Here is a 20,352-nt window from a genome sequence, read left to right on the forward strand (position 1 = left end):
CTATAATTCCCCATAATTCGAACATTGGTTTATGAAATATTTTTAGAATTTGGACATTCGGGCATCCTTAACTCTCTCTCTCTCTCTCTCTCTCTCTCTCTCTCTCTAAATATATAGATTTATTTTTCTTGTATTTGCAAACTTCAAGACAACTTCACCAAACACATTCCTAATAATTAAAATTGTCACCAATCATTTGTTTTCTTTCATTTCAATTTTGTAGGACCCTTTTGTTTTGAAAAGGTTCCTTAAGCCTAAACCCAATACATTCTTGTGGGTCTGTTAAAAGGTTGGAGGAGTTGTGAGATACTGAGGGAGGAAATTGAGCTCGATCCCACTATGGCCAATTAGGTAGTTCTAAGGATCCAACATGTGCACAAGTAGGTCCAAGAAATGGAACAATATTGAAATATATTTGCAGGAATCACCTTGGATTGAAGTACAGCCCCCAAGTAATACTACAAATAAAGGGTACTATTTTTTTGGGAACTTGACTTAAGTTCTATACTCTCTCTATTATTGCCAATTTTCTCCCCTGCTCTTTGCTTTTCTTTCTTCTACTATTTCTCTTTTTTGTACTTTTCTTTTTTCTTGTTCCTCTTCTACGGTTGATTCCTCTTCTTTTATGCTAATATTGGTTGGCCTAAAATTACTATTTTCTCCCTTCTTCTTGATCTTGTCGTTTTCCCTTGGACCAAGGCCCTGGGTGCTTATGTTCTCATCTTTGTTCTTGTTTCTTTTTCCTAGGAACCCATGTCTAAAAGTATTTTGACATGGAAGTTAACTTTCCATGTCAAAATATTAACTAATATGTTAAGATTATGCTATTCCTTTGTATTTGTTTAACAGAGTAACAACTTTCCTATTATACATCCAGTGATAAAATTAAGTATATATGTTAAGATTATGCTATTCCTTTTTATTTTTTTAACAGAGTAACAACTTTCCTATTACTTGAACAACTTGGACTTTAATTAAAAAAAGAAAAAGTAAGAGACCAAGCACAATAGATTAATAGGTTTCCTGATATTTAGTTTTCCAAAAATTGGTGATCTCCAATAATGGTTTGCATTTTGAATTTCTCAACTCCAATTATTTTCCTTGTTCATGCCCTTCAGTTGTTATTTGTATAATATAAACCTAAATGCTCAAAGCTTATTACTTAAAATTAGGACTCATATTCATTACATGAAATTAGAAGCTTTTGTTTCTCAAAAAAAGAAAAAGAAAAAGAAATTAGAAGCTTTTTAATGTAGTACCTATAAAAATGTATACTCATAACATTCTTAATTTTCATCAATCTAGTATTCCCAAAATAAGGCTACACTGAACAGGAGGCAATCTAACATAGGCAAATGAATTGCAATCTACACTTACGACCGAGTACAAAATTAGAATCACATATATTACAACACTTGCAATTCATGTTGATATAAGAGTCTTAGGATGCGCACGGATATAAAACCATAACCTATATATAGAAAAATTATATCACTCATAATCTGAAATAAATCAATAAATTAAGTAAATAAGAAAAAGGGATGAAGAAAAGAAATTGGTGCATAATTCTTAACCGTATTTTATGCTATAATTAAATGAATTCAAATTTTAGGCGCAAATAGGAACTAAATCTAACAAAAATCTACCAAACAGGGAAAAAAAAATTCTAACGAAAAAACAATAAACAACAAAACAAAACCCAAGAAATTAAAATTAAGAACAAAAATTCCAATGATTTGCCTTTCCACCTACAATCCCAAAAAAAAGAAAAGCTAAAAAAAACTCATTAATTTTTTATTACACAGATTGGAATTGAAATCAATCAATGACAAATGAAATTTACAAATAAATCCAAGAGACAGTTAAAAACAAAAACCTAAATTTGTACTTAATAAACGTGGAGTGAAACGATTGGAAACTCTTCACTAAGAATGCTCATTCAAAAAGTGTAAAGAAATTGAAGTGACCAAAACTAAACTTTGCTTTCTACCTTGATTGAAAAATTAATGAAAACCAAACGAACAATACAAATACCCCAACCATAAACCAAATCCAATTTAATGACCTTAATCAAAATCAAATGTAACCCAAATGCCTAAATTGAACCTATACTACCAAACACCCAAACATAAATCACAGTTATTGCGTAATTTTAAAAATAAAATAAAGAAAACCTTTACTTGTAACAGTTCTGGTTGCGTGACGGTGATGGTTGCCCTGAGATTTATCTCTCTTTCAATCTCTATTACTCTTCGTCTACGGTCTCAAAGTTTTCTTTCTCCCCAGTCCCCACTCCGTGTCTTCTTTGTTTACCATTCTGCCTAAGTTTTGGGCCTGCAAAATTGTGTTCTGAAACTTTTCGATTTCTTATGTCCAATTGATGTTGTGTTTACCGTTCTACCTCTTTCTCTATTTCTTTCTACGTGTCGCAGGCCTCATTGCCTCTAACTATTTCTATCTCTGTGTACATCGTATTTTAACCGGTTAAGTTATATATATATATATATATATATATGTAATGAGAGGCTTTTAAACAGTGTCGTAGCTTTGCCAAACAACATAATTTATTACTTTTTAACTTGTACATGGCAGAATTTTAGATGGGCATTTTTTTTGCATTACAACACCTCCCTAATTGAAGGAAAAGCCTTCTATTATTATATATAGTATATATGATATGATTAGATATAGTTTTTAACCCGTGCAATACACGGTATTTTATTAATGTCAATTTATATGTTATGTATTTGGTTTGGGCATGGGCCTTTTGTAAATTTGATCTATTTTTAAAAGATAGTGATTTTATTTTAGAGAATTATATTTGGTCTAATTTTCAAGCTCAACCAATATTGGATATAGCAGTAAAAATAATTTACTTTAATCTACTAGGTAACAGTTAAAAAAATTTAACAAAAAGAGGTTAAAAAGACTAAATAGAAGCTTGGAGTGCCACATAAAAGGCATTGTTTTTAAACCCGAACCGAACCCTCTAGTTCGCTCCGGGTTAACTAGGATGATGCTCATGTGGGAAATGACATGGCTAAAATGTGGTACTTTGCTCATGTGGGAAATGACATGGCTTGGACACATGTAATTTCTATGTGCGTCGTAGTAACTCATGGGCTTGCCATGTGGTGTGATTTCATTTGTTGATTGTCTGCTGTTGACACATCATCAAAAGGAAATTAACTGGATCACAAATATTTCATCATGATCAATTAGACGTATGCAAATACATCATAAAATTTTTATGTCTACAGCAGCATCTGCAATAATTAGCTGAAGCGAGGAGCTAAGGTTCCTAAACCAGCTACATGTACGAGACCGTCGTATAAGTATATAATGTATTGTAGCATCCTTTAATAGTAGATTTATTGAGTTGGGCTTTGTCTCGTAGTGTTCTTTATAGTTTGGGTTTTTGCCCAATAAAGTCTTTGTGTGGGTGTGTATATTCCTCACTACATTGAAAATGTTTCTCCATGAATAATGTCAAACTTGAATCTTGATTGCTTAACTATCCAGTTAATATTTGATTAAATTGATTAAATTATTACAAAGTTGTTGTAAGGATCTAGCCTCGTTTCTTATTATTGTGTTAGAAGTGGCCCGTTGGTTGCTATTGCATTTTGCAAATTGAAGCTTTTTTATTTTCAATCACAATCATTAGTAGTAGCTGAGAAAATAGTTATGTTTGCCTTGGAATGACGTAACATTCATATTTACAATACATGATATAATAACCATAGATTTCAATAATATTTAAATAGTACGTAAGTAGTACTATTTTTTTGGATATTAAAATAATATTATTTAAAATGTAAAGGGTGTACAAGAGATTATATCAATGGGGATACCATTATATTTAAAATATTTTTCTTTTTTTTCAATTTTATTTATGTAAACTTTATGCATATGCACAGGCCTAGATTGATTAGTTTTGATTAATTCTTACTCAATTATCTTTTACCAACACCAAAAAAAAAAAAAAAAAAAACCATAAATGTAAATATTTGTCATTTTGAATGAACAATTTTTAATTTAGGTTTTTTTTTTTTAAAGTAGTAGTTTTAATTTTATAATTTTATAGTTAATAGTAGGAGGATTTGAACCGTGATTCCCTTAATAAATGACAGCATGTTATGTCATTGAACTACAAAATTATTGATAAAAGACAATAGTTAATGCAACAAACCACTTAGGTACCTGAAATCATTTAATTTCGCTGTTAATCATTTGTTAGATTATGCAGATTAATCATCCGAAATTGCTTCATTTTATGCTTTGTTTGTTTCGATGGAAAATATTGTGTAAAGATAGTTTTTCTTATTTTCTAGTGTTTGGTAGTATTAGACTAAATGAGTCATAGAAAAATGATCTTTAGTCAACATAAAGAGCATAACTTATTTTAAGACCACTAATTTTTTTTTGGAAAACAACTCTATCTCACAGCAAGCTAAATAAGGGAAGTTATGAGATTGTTTTCCAACTCATTTAAGGTTGCTACCAAACATAGGAAAACGAGATAGTTTTATGGAAAAGGTTTTTTGAAAAATAACTTATTTTCTAGAAAACATTATTGCTAAAATAAACAGAGCGTTAGTAAGAAAATTAAGTAAGTTTACTAAAATATTTGTGTAATTGGTTTTATTTCCTACCTTAATTTCTGCGTTGGTGGTATGATCAACTTCAATAATATGTGTTATATTTTCAAAAATAAAAGTGATTAAAGTTTAGTTGTTATAGAAATCTATATTAAAAATATACAGTATTTAGAAAAACAAATTTGAACATATGGTGCCTGTTTTGTGAGTTTTACATCTTACCATTGTCGAAAAGTATGAGAGCAAGTTAATTTGGTATTAAAAACTTGCATGCAGATGAATTGAATGTTACCACGACATGAACATAAGCATTTATTTGGTGAAGAATAAATAAAATTTACAAAGAGTTTAATAACAATTTTTGTTTGATTCCAAAATATCCCAGCTACAGTAACAGAACAAATACTATCTACAATAGCACTCCAGATCATAGTAGCTTGAACAAAAACAACTCTAAAAATAACTATCCAACATTCCACAATTTCATTTAAATAAAGAAAAAGGGAACATGATAGACTGAAGTAAATGAAATTCTACTTAATATAGAACTCCTATAACCTATTTGCAAATAGTATTTCCTTATTCCGCATTAGTTACAATAGCTTGGGAGACATTTTATTATTTTTTAGTGGTACAAGCAGGAGGATTCTGCTTGCCCGAAACGGCGGGCTTGACATTAACACAGGTGGAACTAGCAGATCCTCCAGCGCCTTTGTATGCGAGATCAATGTTAGCAACCACCACTTGTTGACATGGTACACCGCTACTACAAATAAGCTTCATAGCTTCCTTTGTTGAAGAAGTGCCTCTAATGTTCTTGAAGCTAACATTGCTGATCTTAACTTTCGAGGGAGACTGAAAGCGAAACAAACAAACAAAAACCCACCCAAGAATTTGACATTAGTATCTGTAATTTGATTTTCTTTTTTTAAATTTTAACATCAAAATGAGTGTATATGTTTGTGATGTTCATAATAACCTTGCTTGAGCATTGACCATTTGGGCAGTAGCCTTGATCAATGAGGATAGGATTGGCAACATTGTTCATGACAATATTCTCGAAATGTATATCAGAAGCAGTTCCAGGTGTGGAAGCAGGCCATGTTTTGATTCTAACACCATTCGTTGTACTGCTAAGGGTGCCACCAATTACTCTAATTCCTGAAACTGGTTCTTCATTTTGGTACTTTCCAAGACTTCCAACGCTGATACCATGGCCAGGTCCACAAGTTACTTGGTTAATAGTAACATCTTGGGTTCCATCACCAATGGAGATGCAATCGTCACCTGTTCCAACTTTGGCATTGGTGATGGTGATGCTAGATGAATGTCCGATGTGGATTCCATCGGTGTTAGGGCTATTTCCGGGTGCAGTGATGGTAACATCTTGGATTTGTAAGCTCTTACATCCGTAAACGTTTATGTGGAAAGATTTGCTGTCTTTCGATTGAATGTCACTGACTATTGAATTTGTGACAAAATCGAACCTTATACTCTGTTTATGTTTAAAAGTTAGATAAATCAAAACATCAAATATGAACGCCATAGTTTCATTTAAATATTCTCCTAAAAATATTTTCAATTCAAATATATTATAGCAAAATGCTGACGCCTCTTTGAACTACTATAGTTAAAAAAAATTACAAATATATATCAATGAATGTTGTTGGTACTACTTCAACAATATTATATTAAAAATTCTTTCTAGACTGAACAATTTGTAACAAATTGATCTTATATGTGAGTATGATTGGTGAGCTATCACTTTCACCTTTAACCACCACTTTTTCTCCATTACACACAGTTGCACTAGTTAGGGTCATGGCTCAAAAGTTGTGTCCATATTCCGTATATGGACTTTCTCATATATAAATTTTAAATTTTCGTTTTTGGTGAGTTGTGACACCTCACTATATAAAGCTTACGTCAAATTATTAATAATTTGATAATATCCTTAACATCATTAGATGAATAAGTGATTGAATTAGTATTTCGTGATGGTTAAAGTTCTTAAAGTTGTAGTGTCTATATATATCTACATAAAAATAATGGAAATTTAAATGCTAGTTATTAAGATTGAAATCTTACGGTAGGAAGCATTTTGCAGTCGGACGCTTGGTCACAATTATTTTTTTGCCATGCCGTTTGTCCTTTGCCATCAAAAACTCCACCACCTGACACAGTGAGACTGTCGATATGTTGAAAAGTAACCCAAAAGTCTTTACCCTTGAAGGAGGCAACGTCTGATGGGGCCTCTAGGGTACCCTGAAGGTTAAACTCAATAGCACCTTTGCATGGACCTAACAAAGTCACTAGACCTAGTTTGTATGTCCCTGTTGAAATCACAACTTTACTTCCTGCTACTGCGCACGCAGCTGTCCAAGCTTTCGTCAAAGCCTAATAAACACATTATGAAAAATCAAAATCAGTATATTACAATCATTTTTCATGTTAATGTTTTATCATCTGGTAAGGACACCAAATAGTTTTTAGTATAAGCATAGATTGAACCTAAGTTCTTTTATTTGAAATTAAAAGACTTTATTGGTTAAGTTAACTAGAACCCACTTTACATGTTAATTAGGTATAGTTAACTGCGCTACACATATTTATACCTGGGTGATATCGGCATTAGGCTGTCCTCCATATGATTTAATGTCAAAGACTTGCACGGCATTGGTGGATGCCAAAAACAATAGCGAGGAAATTGTTACAATGCTCAAATTCTCTCCCATTTATTGTTCTTTATCTCTCTGCTATTAACAATTTGTTGTATGGTATGATGGTTTCCCTATTTGGTTTGAAGCTATTTATATTGCAGTACCTGAGCTCATCACCATTAAAGCCATCCAACTGATATTAACTAATTTTATGAATGGTTGCGAAGAATTAATCGATTTTAGAAACCATGGAAGGATAAATTTTTAACAACCTTATGATTGAATTATGCTAATAACTCTAAAGGATTATAACATGTCTTTTTCTTGGTCCATTATTCTATACGATAAGATTATTACTACTATATATCACCCTAACTTCTTAGCCTTAAATGGCAAGCTCTTAGCTACCTGAAATCTGTTCATTTTCTCCTTGATGCAAATTGAATACTTGCCGTTAGAGAGGAAGGAAAAAGTCTAGAAAAATAACCACCTCCGAAAACTATCCAAATTTAGTATAGGTAGCATGCCTGTCTTCAGTGTAAAATAGGAAATAAAGAAAACACTATATAGGAGAAGCTGAACTCACCTTTTCAATTATTACATTTATCATCATTACTATAATTAGTTTACAGATCCTTGTCAATTATTATATACTAGCCAGTAACCCGTGCAATGCACGAAAAAGTTAGACATAATCCTCATTGTCTAAATAAGAAATTTGATAATTATGATAACTAACGAACATTTATTATAATCGTAATGCCAAGAATATTGTAGTTGTCACCTTTTGAGTATTTTTAAAGAAAATATTTAGGGTCTAAATTCTCTCTTCTCTATTGCGACTATCGAATTACAAACAAAAGAAATCAACAAATACTTTCAATGGTCTTTCTTTGAATTTAGAAGTTTGAAATTGGAAACGTTTTTTGGTTCTTAATGTGGAGACTAAGATTGTCTATCTATGGGTTTCTAGCATGTAGAATACAAAAGCTCTGCCGACTTACCCATCTTAATTATCCAATCGCGAAAAAATCTTGCAGTTGATCATTACATGTTAGGCTTATTACACACAGTACTTGATGGAACGTAGCAATTATTTCACCATTATTTTGTTGTCATATCATTGTACCATGTTATTCACAAGAAAGAAGAAAAAATTAATTGTTAATTGTTTTTGGCTTTTCTAAAGGGAGCTCATTTTATTTGTTTTGCTAGTACAAATTATCAAGTTGTATAATGAGTTTTGTTTTCTTTCTTTTTGTAGGTTAAGACTATTAGGTGATCTATAAAAGAACTAGCAATGGGTTGAGGGAGATGCCCTGGCTCATTTCCTTCCATTCTCTACTCATTATATTCAGCATTCTCAAGTGTCATGATTCTGAGACAGTGGACCATTAGTTTTTGGTTTAGGGCAGCCAAACTGGCATCTATGTCACCATCCTCTACAGTATGTAAGGTTAGTGTACTTGGTTCTGACTCATAATACGACCCCAATTCTAGAACCTCTCTTCCATGGTTGTCATACCTAGGGCCAAACCTTGAGCTGACATTGGTGATATCACTCCAATCTGAAAGATGCCCATAGGGATATTCTTTATGATGCATCTGGTTGGCTTGTGCATTTTCCTCTCTTCCATACTCTAACACATTTAACAACCTATATTGATTACTATTAGTATCGCTCCACCTGTTAGTTTCAGTATCATCTTTAATATCTTGATCATAGTAGTCCATATCACTGTCATATTCCTCATAGAATAGGTCTGCGTCTTCATCTTCTCTATCATTAGGGGGTTCACCCCAATCATCTCCGTTGCATGGTCTATCATAACTTCCGTTACTGTTGTCATCACCATTGGTGCTGCTATCATCATCACCATGTCCATTATCATTGTTGCTTTTGTCACTACTACTATCACTATTGTCTTCACTTCCATCTTCATAATCACTAAGGGCCGCTCCCCCTTCCTCATCTTCATCATTTGCTCTTAGTTCATACGGGCTCTTCAATGTATGCTGGCAGGCCTCCCAATATCCTTCTTCTTCTATGTGGTAGCGTAGTCATGGCAAAAGGATCCATGTGATCAGCCCAATTAGTAGGGACCTAAGTTGTATCTTCCTTCTTTAATTCTGGAGTGTTATTGTGACAATCAAGTAGCATCTCGAAACCGAGCACCATTTTCTTTGTTATAGGATCGAATTTTGGTTCTGGGAATCCCTAATAACGTTGACTTTCTCCATCTTTTACAAACTTCCCATTCAGTGTAGGAGTGTAGGGCTTCAGAGGTTTTAGAGGACAAGGGAGTCATTTTGCTTTGGCTTTGGCTCAGGCCATCTTTCTCATTTCCATCTCTAACAAATCATCATTAGTGGGCTTATAGCCTAGCCCAAAAGGTGGTGTGGCAGTAGGAATTGCCAAGTCTTGAACGGTTGGTTTCTTCACAGCTCTCCCTAGATTCATCCTAGGAAGGTAGTTCATCCTTCTTATCATTACTACGACATTGTTGTTACCATAAGGAGCAAAGTCCATTGGGATCTTTTCAACTTCTTCTTCTTCTCTCTTTTCAAAGCAAAGCTTCTCGATCTCAAAGCCATCCAAGGTCAATGGCTCCTTCTTAGAATCAATGCCATAAACGGGTTTAGGCACAGACAAAGTATCTCTATAGATGGTCATAATAGCCCTTTCATGTGGAAACCGAACCTTTTGATATAGGGAAGAAGGCACAGCTTTTGTGTCATGGATCCATGGTCGCCTAAGGAGCATATTAAAGCATGACGCTATATTAAGGACCTGAAAATCCACCTTCTTGACCATCGGTCTGATGGTAAGCTCTAATGTTATGGTTCCCAAGACTTCTGTTCTACTGTTGTCGTATGCCCTCACATGTTAATCTGTAGGCACAAAGTCTTCAATGCTCAGGCAAAGGCAGCTTGTAGTCTTTAAAGGACAGACATTCAAGGCACTTCCATCATCTATTAAAACCATTGGTATCATTTTCCCCATGGAATCCACAGTGATATGCAACGGATCATTGTGGTGCTTCTCCTTCCTGATTAGATCCTTGTTGGAATAGGAAATAGTGAGTTACCTATTTATGGACCCAATCATAGCATTCAAATCTTAGGAGGTTGTGGTTGTTGGGACTTGGATTTGGTTGAGCAAGTCTACTAGGTTTTATCGATGTTTGTATGAGGCCATGAGTAAGCCCTATAAGGATATGTTGCCTTGTGTCTTCTCTAGTTACTTGAGGACTTCATCTTCTTTGGCAAGTGTTTGTTGAGTGGACCTATTCAGTGCTTCAAGCGGGTTGTCGGTCTCTAAATGTAGGGGTTTAAAGTGGCTCCCCCCTTGTGATATGGACAATTTTGGCTGAATCATGGGAATCAATATCACGAGGTTTGAAGTGTCTCCCCCCATTTGTAAATGTTTGGTTGTTTTCTTGGGGTTTGAAGTTTCTTCCCCCATTTGTGGGTGTTTGGTTGTTCTTTTGGGGTTTGAAGTGTCTCCTCCCATTTGTTGACGTTTGGTCGTTTTCTTGTTCTGGTACTTCATTCCATATGTCATATTTTGTGACAGTAGCAGCTGTTCTATCATTAATTCTTCCCACGTCATCATGGAACACTCGGGTAGGTCATAGATCAAGTTGGACGGGTTTTTCTTATTATCCTCTTTGGCAATCAAGCGATTAACCCTTGGTCCTTTCCTAAAATTGTGATTGGGCAAGGGATTGTTAGTGATGCTAGGCCTTGTAGGCGGTGCAATCACTTTATTGTCTATTAGGTCTTGAATTGCATGACGAAGGGCGAAACAACAGTCAATGTCATGACCAGGTACTTGGTGGTAGGAACATCTTTTATTCATATCAAATCCTGAGGGCAAGGGGTTTGGAATTGGTCTTGGGTCTAAGGGTTTCGGTAACCCTTTTGCCTTTAGCTTATCAAACACTTGGCCCATGGGTAGGTATAACTCATGAAATTCTCTCTTAGGTCTAGGCCCTCGGGGTACTTGCACAGGTGCAATGCGTGCAATCAATTGATAAGTATCATTTTTATGAATATTGGAAACCTCTACAGTCTTAGAATTAGATCCTAGATTCTTTCTAAACCTTGGAAGGTCATCAGTCTTTATAGTACCATTGTTCATAGCATCTTCAATTTGAGTTCCAGCAGCAATTGAAGCTTTAAAATTAGGGAAATACTGTGCTAACAAATATTTATGGTATACAGGCAATAAGTTCTTTACAACCATGGCGAATTGTTCTTCTTCACTCGGCCTACTCATCATCTATACAGCCTTGTCTCTCCATTTGGTAATGAAAGTAGAGAAGGATTCTTTCGGCTCTTGCTTCGTAGTCTCAAGGTCTCTTCTTGTGATATCCACTTCTATATTGTACTTGTATTGCTTGTGAAACTCTTAGTAGATGTCCTCCCAACTTCTTGCTCTTGCATCATCTAGGTTAAGGAACCATCTAAGAGTAGCTCCAATCAATGTGTTTTGGAACATATGAGCAAGTACTTCCTCGGTCGCTCCTAAGGGCTGCATAGCTCTCATATACATCTTCAAATGAGACTTTGGGCAGCCGGTCCCATCAAACTTGTCTAGATTTGGCATCTTGAACTTGGGTGGCAACCTTGCATTAAGGAATAGGGAAAGAGAATCGTAATCCACAAGTTCCTCCATCTTGCGGGCTCTTCTAATCATCTCCTCCATTTTATTCATCCTTTCATTGATCTTCTTCTCATTCTCTATGGCTGGTGGATCATGATCAATATTATCACCTTCTTGATTACTTTTCAAATTCTGAAGCTGTTGCATTATACGATTCACTGAATCTGACTAGCTACCATAGTGTTAAGTAGCTCTTGGGTGTTCACGGGTTCTTCTGTGTTTGGGTGTTCTCCCACTTCTGCCATATTACTAGGAACTTCAAACTTCTTGTAACTTGAATTGTCTTGGAGGTCAATGATGGGGTTGTGATGTTGTAGCAGTGAAGTTTCTTCAATACTTGAAGGCTTTATTATTGTGATAGGAGTGACAGGCATGGAGCTGGAGCTACTGGCTTAAGTGTCGGGCTTTAGTTCTCTTTGTAGCCTTCCTTTAAATCATGACAAGATTCTCCCTTAATGATAGGCTTGGTTGGGTTAGTCAAAGCTAAGACCCCATCCACATCCATCAGTCAATCAAAACAAACACACACAACATGCAATGCAATTTTAACCAGGACTGACCTAAGGATAAGTTCTAAGTCGTTATGTTGTCGGGTGGGTTTGTTGTTTCATTGTTTCCCATAGCTAGGACGTTACACCTCCCAACTTGTAATGCAATGAACATTGTGTTGGTCCAAGCAGCATGGTTCGTCTATTATAGTAAATAGGAAATGATCCAATGACTTTGGGCTATGAGTTGGTTAGTTCACCACTAGGTACTTGAACCTAGTGAAGACCGGTGATCCATGGTTACTACCACCGCAAAATTGGTGAAAGGGGTGCATACATTGTTGGTTATACCCACTACATCTATCCACAAATGAAAACATGGAGTTTCCCATAGTTGAATCCATACGGAGGTCAACGTTAGGCAGGGGGAACTCATCTTTTGGACATGCTTTGTTTAGATTGCAAAAATTCACTCAATATCAAATTTGGCCTTTCTATTTCTTCATGGTTACTACATTGGAAAGCCATTTGGGGTGCTGGATGGGCTTGATAAAAACACCTACTAGCAGCTTCTTGACTTCCTGAGTTATTTGAGCTTCTAAATTAGTGTGAAAGACCCTGGCTGGATGAACTACTGGCTTGACTCCCAGGTCTACATTGAGAGAATGGACCACCATTCTTGGATCCATACCAGGCATCTAATCATACATCCATGCGAATACATCCACATATTTCTTGAGTAATGCCATTAACTGCTCCTTTTCTTGTACTGCCAACTGACTGCTAATAAGGACAGGCTTCTGGGATCCCAGCTCAGCCCCCAGTTTTATCTCTTCTAATTCCTTCCCGGGCTGGATTTTTGCTTCCTTGACTGGGTCCTTTAAGATTTCTTCTTGAGCCATCATGCAATCTGGTGGTCCAGGACCCTCTTGCATGATGCATTAAGGCCCTGTGCACCTTCATAAATGATTAATTAACCTTCCTCCGAGTTCTCGTACTACCACGCATTCCCAGGATCCTGAGGAGCTGGTCTCTTTCTTTTGCCTCTTTCTATCCAAAAGGTTCCTCAGGTCATGGGCACCCCTCTCCTTTTTCTTCTTCCAAGACAAGTGCTTCTAGGGTCCCTAGCGTGGGGCACTCGTCATCCAGTTCAAGCTCCTCATAACACATTTTTTCCATAAATTTCACTTCTCCTTGGCTGAAAGGGTTCGGGTTGGCAGGGATCCTTACAGGCCTCCCATTCAATCTTTCTTTAACACATTGGTGGTACGTGGAGGGAATAAGGCAATGCTTGTGGAGCCATGGGTGTCCCAATAGAATAGGGTAAGAAACCTCTGAGTTAATCACATGAAATCTGGTCAGGCCTACTATTAGGCCTACCCTTAAGGCCAACTGCACATATCCCTTAGTTGATTCTGCTAACCCTCCAAATCCTATTATCTCCATGGGAGCCCCCAGGATCCTTCTGTCAGTCAAGCCCATGGCCTCTAGTGTACTTAAGGCTATGAGGTTGAGTGATAACCCTGTGTCTACTAATGCTCTTCTAATTTGGACACCGTTTATGGTGACCATTAAATAAAGAGGTTTGCGATGGTCTAGATACTCAACTTTCATGTCCGCATCAGTGAAGGTTATTACATTGGTTGTCTCAAGTAAGCTCGGTTGGCATAGGATTCTGCTGTGAAACATTCTAAAACTCTTGAATCAGCTACTGTACTCATGAAAGATTTTGCGGCCATCCTTCTCGCCTCTGGCCCAAATCCCAATTGATTGAATAGTGTTTTGAATTTAGGGCTTTTCTGAAGGGTCCTAACTGTGTTCGGAAGAAAAGATCCTTTAGATTCTTATGCTTCCGTTGGGTTCCCACAAATCACCACAGCCACCACTCCTTTCCCCTTGTGATTGGGTAAAGGGTTCCTTTGCACCTCGGGTTCCTTTGCACCTCGGGTTCCTTTTGAGTGAGCTCCGGGGTTCCCTTCCTAAGTTTCTTGTGAAAAAGCCTACGAAGGGTCCATCAATCCTTAGTAGAATGCATGACATAATTATGAGTTCAGCAAAACAACGGATTCTTTCTTTCTTTCTTCCAATCCATTTATCCAAAACATAGTTCAATTCTTTTGCAGTACATGGGATCACAGGTGGTTCCTCGACCATTTTTCCTTTAGGTCTCTTCCTTTTTTCTCCTACTGACGCTGTCATGACTTGGGGTACTAGCACTCTCTTTGTCCTTATGGTTAATGCGATCCTCTTAGTTCTTTGTAGTAGGTAAGCAAACTGGGTTATATATAGATTTTCGAGATTAAGCTTGTAATCAAAGAGCATATTGGATATGCAGGTTTCCAAGAGCTCTTTTTCTTCATTGTCTCCATAGCAGTCCAGAGAAACGTCTTCAAACCTTTTGATGAATTGAACAGGATCCCCTCGAGGCCTTTGCCTTACCATTTGAAGTCTTTGGAAGGTGATCTTATCTTCACCTCGATAGTACTTTACACAAAACATCTCCATCATCTCGTCTAGGTCTTGATGGACCCAGGCCTCAAGGTGGTGCACCACATATATGCCCTGTCCACCGGGGGGGGGGGGGCGTTATCCCTGATTTCTTGGGTCCTGCCCTCTTTGAGGAGGATGATCTCTGGTTACAAATATTTCAGCACTTCTGCCTTTCGAGCCACAAGGTCAAGCCCCTGCCTTGTATGCCTCTGTCCTAAGACGACCTCCTGCTCTTCCAGAGGTACTTCGTTCCTTTGTCTGGAGGCCACTTCATTTTCTTCTATGGGCTCAGATGCCACAGGTGGCACATTGGTACCTTTGCTGTTCCTTGGTCTTGGAGCCATGCTCTGCGAAAGGACTACTTCTGCCCTCTCCTTTACCCAATCTCCAATGGAGTCACCAAAATGTGTGGGTCCTTTTTGGACAATGCCTAAGCCCAAGTGGAAACAAGGACCTCAGGCCTTTTACTTGTTGTTTTAAGGGAATGGGCATGGTTCACCATAGCTAAATGGGCTGATTACGAACCAGATGGTGCACAGAACATGAATCCTACAACACATACATGCTAGCAAACAAGAAATATATGCATTGAACAGCAAGAAACAGTAAAGGGGAAATGTGGTAAAGAAAGACACAAAATAAAATGTTAAGGGTCCTTAAGACGATATGAAATATTCCATTACTTTCTTAATTGTGTAATACATTATACTCACTACGACGTGTTACAAGGTCCAAATAAGTTCAAAAATCACAGACTTAGATGGCTCTTTATGCCTTTAAGACTTGCAAAGTTTGAATACCTTTGAATCCAAGCGTGTTCTCTAATGGCTGTTTGAGGATACCAAGCGATATTTCCCTCTCCCTTTTTTTCTTTTTTTGAATTCTAACAGAGCTTTCTCAATGATTCTATTCTAATTCACTGTTGCTGAATGCCTTTCATTGTTGACTGCTTCCCTTTTTTATAGTGTCATCCTAGAGTTCTTGGGGTACCACTGATTCCCCCTCATTTGCTCCCTCAGGTACTAGAACCAATGTGGTGCCATCAACATTGGTGGCCAGTCCCTTCCTCATTTCTCATAATTTTCTTTTTTTGGTGTTTCTTCCCCAAAGTCTCTTGCTGACTTTCCATTCTGGGGTGTCCTTCGAAAGCTATCCTTTGGTCCTTCTTCCTTCAAGGCTTCTAAACTTCACCTTTTTAGACTCAGCTTTTGGCTGCCTTTCCCTTTGTCATTTTTCCCAAGTGAGCTGACTTCTTCTTGCTAGGTTGAAAGGTTCCCAGCCACTTCTCCTCATGGTTCTTCTTTCTGGGTTTCTCGAGGTACAAGACTTTTATTCATGAATTGTTGGTTCCCAAGCCTTCTAATTCCTTTTTGCATGATTGGGTGGCTGATAAGGACATATATGTTCTCGTTCCCTGTGTTTCTTGGCACTCCCTTTGAACTATCTTAATCTAACCCTGGCCTTGATGCCCGTCCCGAGGATCCCGAGCATCTGGTATTCCCCAGGTATCCCGACACAGTTCTTACCACTGGGCTCCCTAGCGATTTTCTAACCATGGCAGGCTGGGCTTTTCTTCTTCCCTTCGTTTCATGAGTTCTAAGGCTTGCCCATTCGTGGGTTTGGGTTCCTCCTTAAAACCCTTAATGGATTTGGGCCTACCATCTTTTTCTTTATTGCAGGCTCAAGTATTTTATTTTTATGGAATTCAATTCTCTGTGCCATTTTGGGCCTTGATGCAACATTGTAACTTTTTAGACCTTAGCTCTAAATTTTCTTTAAAAAAAGAAAATAAAAAGAAAAAAGAAAAAGAAAGTATTATGGATATGTATTATGGAATGATGCAGAGTTTTTGTATTAAAACCTGGAAGGTAGTAGTATTATGGTTGTGTTATGGAACAATGTCAAGTATTTTGAATGGTTAGGTACTAGGAGTTATGTGTTATTAATGCTTATGTTTAATCATGATAATGTAATACTTGGAAGTATATGAGTGTTTTTCTCTGTTTGGTTACGAATGCTAATGTAACGTACTTTGAGATTATTTTTTGGGTTTTGTTTTATTGATTCGAGTATTTTTCAAACTAGTAACTAACCCGTAAAATAAATATTACTTATATTTATCTAATTGATGGTGAAAATTCGGACTTAAATGTTTCAATGCTCAAACCATTAGTTCTATAATTCCCCATAATTCGAACATTGGTTTATGAAATATTTTTAGAATTTGGACATTCTGTCATCCTTAACTCTCTCTCTCTCTCTATCTCTCTCTCTCTCTCTCTCTCTCTAAATATATAGATTTATTTTTCTTGTATTTGCAAACTTGAAGACAACTTCACCAAACACATTCCTAATAATTAAAATTGTCACCAATCATTTGTTTTCTTTCATTTCAATTTTGGAGGACCCTTTTGTTTTGAAAAGGTTCCTTAAGCTAAACCCAATACATTCTTGTGGGTCTGTTAAAAGGTTGGAGGAGTTGTGAGATACTGAGGGAGGAAATTGAGCTCGATCCCACTATGGCCAATTAGGTAGTTCTAAGGATCCAACATGTGCACAAGTAGGTCCAAGAAATGGAACAATATTGAAATATATTTGACTAAGTTCTATACTCTCTCTATTATTGCCAATTTTCTCCCCTGCTCTTTGCTTTTCTTTCTTCTACTATTTCTCTTTTTTGTACTTTTCTTTTTTCTTGTTCCTCTTCTACGGTTGATTCCTCTTCTTTTATGCTAATATTGGTTGGCCTAAAATTACTATTTTCTCCCTTCTTCTTGATCTTGTCGTTTTCCCTTGGACCAAGGCCCTGGGTGCTTATGTTCTCATCTTTGTTCTTGTTTCTTTTTCCTAGGAACCCATGTCTAAAAGTATTTTGACATGGAAGTTAACTTTCCATGTCAAAATATTAACTAATATGTTAAGATTATGCTATTCCTTTGTATTTGTTTAACAGAGTAACAACTTTCCTATTATACATCCAGTGATAAAATTAAGTATATATGTTAAGATTATGCTATTCCTTTTTATTTTTTTAACAGAGTAACAACTTTCCTATTACTTGAACAACTTGGACTTTAATTAAAAAAAGAAAAAGTAAGAGACCAAGCACAATAGATTAATAGGTTTCCTGATATTTAGTTTTCCAAAAATTGGTGATCTCCTTTAATGGTTTGCATTTTGAATTTCTCAACTCCAATTATTTTCCTTGTTCATGCCCTTCAGTTGTTATTTGTATAATATAAACCTAAATGATCAAAGCTTATTACTTAAAATTAGGACTCATATTCATTACTTGAAATTAGAAGCTTTTGTTTCTCAAAAAAAGAAAAAGAAAAGAAAAATTAGAAGCTTTTTAATGTAGTACCTATAAAAATGTATACTCATAACATTCTTAATTTTCCTCAATCTAGTATTCCCAAAATAAGGCTACATTGAACAGGAGGCAATCTAACATAGGCAAATGAATTGCAATCTACACTTACGACCGAGTACAAAATTAGAATCACATATATTACAACACTTGCAATTCATGTTGATATAAGAGTCTTAGGATGCGCAGGGATTATAAAACCATAACCTATATATAGAAAAATTATATCTCTCACAATCTGAAATAAATCAATAAATTAAGTAAATAAGAAAAAGGCATGAAGAAAAGAAATTGGTGCATAATTCTTAACCGTATTTTATGCTATAATTAAATGAATTCAAAATTTAGGTGCAAATAGGAACTAAATCTAACAAAAATCTACCAAACAGGGAAAAAAAATTCTAACCAAAAAACAATAACCAACAAAACAAAACCCAAGAAATTAAAATTAAGAACAGAAATTCCAATGATTTGCCTTTCCACCTACAAACCCAAAAAAAAGAAAAGCTAAAAAAAACCCATTAATTTTTTATTACACAGATTGGAATTGAAATCAATCAATGACAAATGAAATCTACAACTAAATCCAAGAGAGAGTTAAAAACAAAAACCTAAATTTGTACTTAATAAACATGGAGTGAAACGATTGGAAACTCTTCACCAAGAATGCTCAATCAAGAAGTGTAAAGAAATTGAAGAGACCAAAACTACACTTTGCTTTCTACCTTGATTGAAAAATTAATGAAAACCAAACGAACAATACAAATACCCCAACCATAAACCAAATCCAATTTAATAACCTTAATCAAAATCAAATGTAACCCAAATGCCTAAATTGAATGTATACTACCAAACACCCAAACATAAATCATAGTTATCGCGTAATTTTAAAAATAAAATAAAGAAAACCTTTACTTGTAACAGTTCCAGTTGCGTGACGGTGGTGGCTGCCCTGAGATTTATATCTCTTTCAATCTCTATTACTCTTCGTCTACGGTCTCAAAGTTTTCTTTCTCCCCAGTCCCCACTCCATGTCTTCTTTGTTTACCATTCTGCCTTGGTTTTGGGCCTCCAAATTGTGTTCTGAAACTATTCGATTTCTTATGTCCAATTGATGTTGTGTTTACCGTTCTGCCTCTGTGTACATCGTATTTTAACCGGTTAATTTATATAAAGAGAGGCTTTTAAACGATGTCATAGCATTGCCAAACAACATAATTTATTACTTTTTAACTTATACATGGCAGAATTTTAGATGGGCATTTATTCTACATAACAACACCTCCTTAATTGCTGGAAAAGCCTTCTATTATTATATATAGTATATATGATATGATTAGGTGTAGTTTTTAACCCGTGCAATGCATGGTATTTTATTAATGTCAATTTATATGTTATGTATTTGGTTTGGGCATGGGCCTTTTGTAAATTTGATCTATTTTTAAAAGATATTGATTTTATTTTAGAGAATTATATTTGGTCTAATTTTCAAGCTCAGCCAATATTGGATATAGCAGTAAAAATAATTTACTTTAATCTACTAGGTAACAGTTAAAAAAATTTAACGAAAAGAGGTTAAAAAGACTAAATAGAAGCTTGGAGTGCCACATAATAGGCATTGTTTTTAAACCCGAACCGAACCCTCTAGTTCGCGTCGAGTTAACCAGGATGATGCTCATGTGGGAAATGACATGGCTAAAATGTGGTGCTTTGCTCATGTGGGAAATGACATGGCTTGGACACATGTCATTTCTATGTGCGTCATAGTAACTCATGGGCTTGCCATGTGGCGTGATTTCATTTGTTGATTGTCTGCAATTGACACATCATCAAATGGAAATTAAATGGATCACAAATATTTCATCATGATCAATCAGACATATGCAAATACATCATAAAATTTTGATGTCTACAGCAGCATCTGCAATAATTAGCTACATGTACGAGACCATCGTATAAGTATATAATGTATTGTAGCATCCTTTAATAGTAGACTTATTGAGTTGGGCTTAGTCTCGTAGAGTTCTTTACAGTTTGGGTTTTTGCACAATAAAGTCTTTGTGTGGGTGTGTAT

The 20,352-nt window shown here is 35.8% G+C and overlaps 2 protein-coding genes across 2 annotated transcripts; both read right to left on the reverse strand.

Moving 5' to 3' along the window:
• Positions 1 to 4,937: 4,937 nt before the first annotated feature.
• LOC115983879 (exopolygalacturonase-like) lies at positions 4,938 to 7,365 on the reverse strand. The gene is made up of 4 exons (XM_031106729.1): positions 7,217 to 7,365; positions 6,690 to 6,998; positions 5,581 to 6,096; positions 4,938 to 5,456 (listed from the first exon to the last, which is right to left on the reverse strand). The coding sequence occupies exons 1-4, from the start codon at positions 7,334 to 7,336 to the stop codon at positions 5,220 to 5,222; spliced, it is 1,182 nt and encodes a 393-aa protein (XP_030962589.1). The 5' UTR covers positions 7,337 to 7,365; the 3' UTR covers positions 4,938 to 5,219.
• Positions 7,366 to 8,602: 1,237 nt separating this feature from the next.
• LOC115985334 (probable ATP-dependent helicase PF08_0048) lies at positions 8,603 to 9,520 on the reverse strand. The gene is made up of 2 exons (XM_031108287.1): positions 9,514 to 9,520; positions 8,603 to 9,306 (listed from the first exon to the last, which is right to left on the reverse strand). The coding sequence occupies exons 1-2, from the start codon at positions 9,518 to 9,520 to the stop codon at positions 8,603 to 8,605; spliced, it is 711 nt and encodes a 236-aa protein (XP_030964147.1).
• Between the last annotated feature and the right edge of the window lie 10,832 nt (positions 9,521 to 20,352).

Source organism: Quercus lobata, chromosome 4, assembly GCF_001633185.2.
Source record: "Quercus lobata isolate SW786 chromosome 4, ValleyOak3.0 Primary Assembly, whole genome shotgun sequence".
Lineage (NCBI taxonomy): Eukaryota > Viridiplantae > Streptophyta > Magnoliopsida > Fagales > Fagaceae > Quercus > Quercus lobata.

What these genes read in the sequence shown, in the direction of transcription:
- LOC115983879 (XM_031106729.1), bottom strand. Translation starts at nt 7,336, where the DNA reads ATGGGAGAGAATTTGAGCATTGTAACAATTTCCTCGCTATTGTTTTTG. An exon ending in ACTGCAAAATGCTTCCTACC is followed by an intron (nt 6,097 to 6,689) that starts GTAAGATTTCAA and finishes AAACATAAACAG; the next exon opens with AGTATAAGGTTCGATTTTGT. An exon ending in ATGGTCAATGCTCAAGCAAG is followed by an intron (nt 5,457 to 5,580) that starts GTTATTATGAAC and finishes TTTCGCTTTCAG; the next exon opens with TCTCCCTCGAAAGTTAAGAT.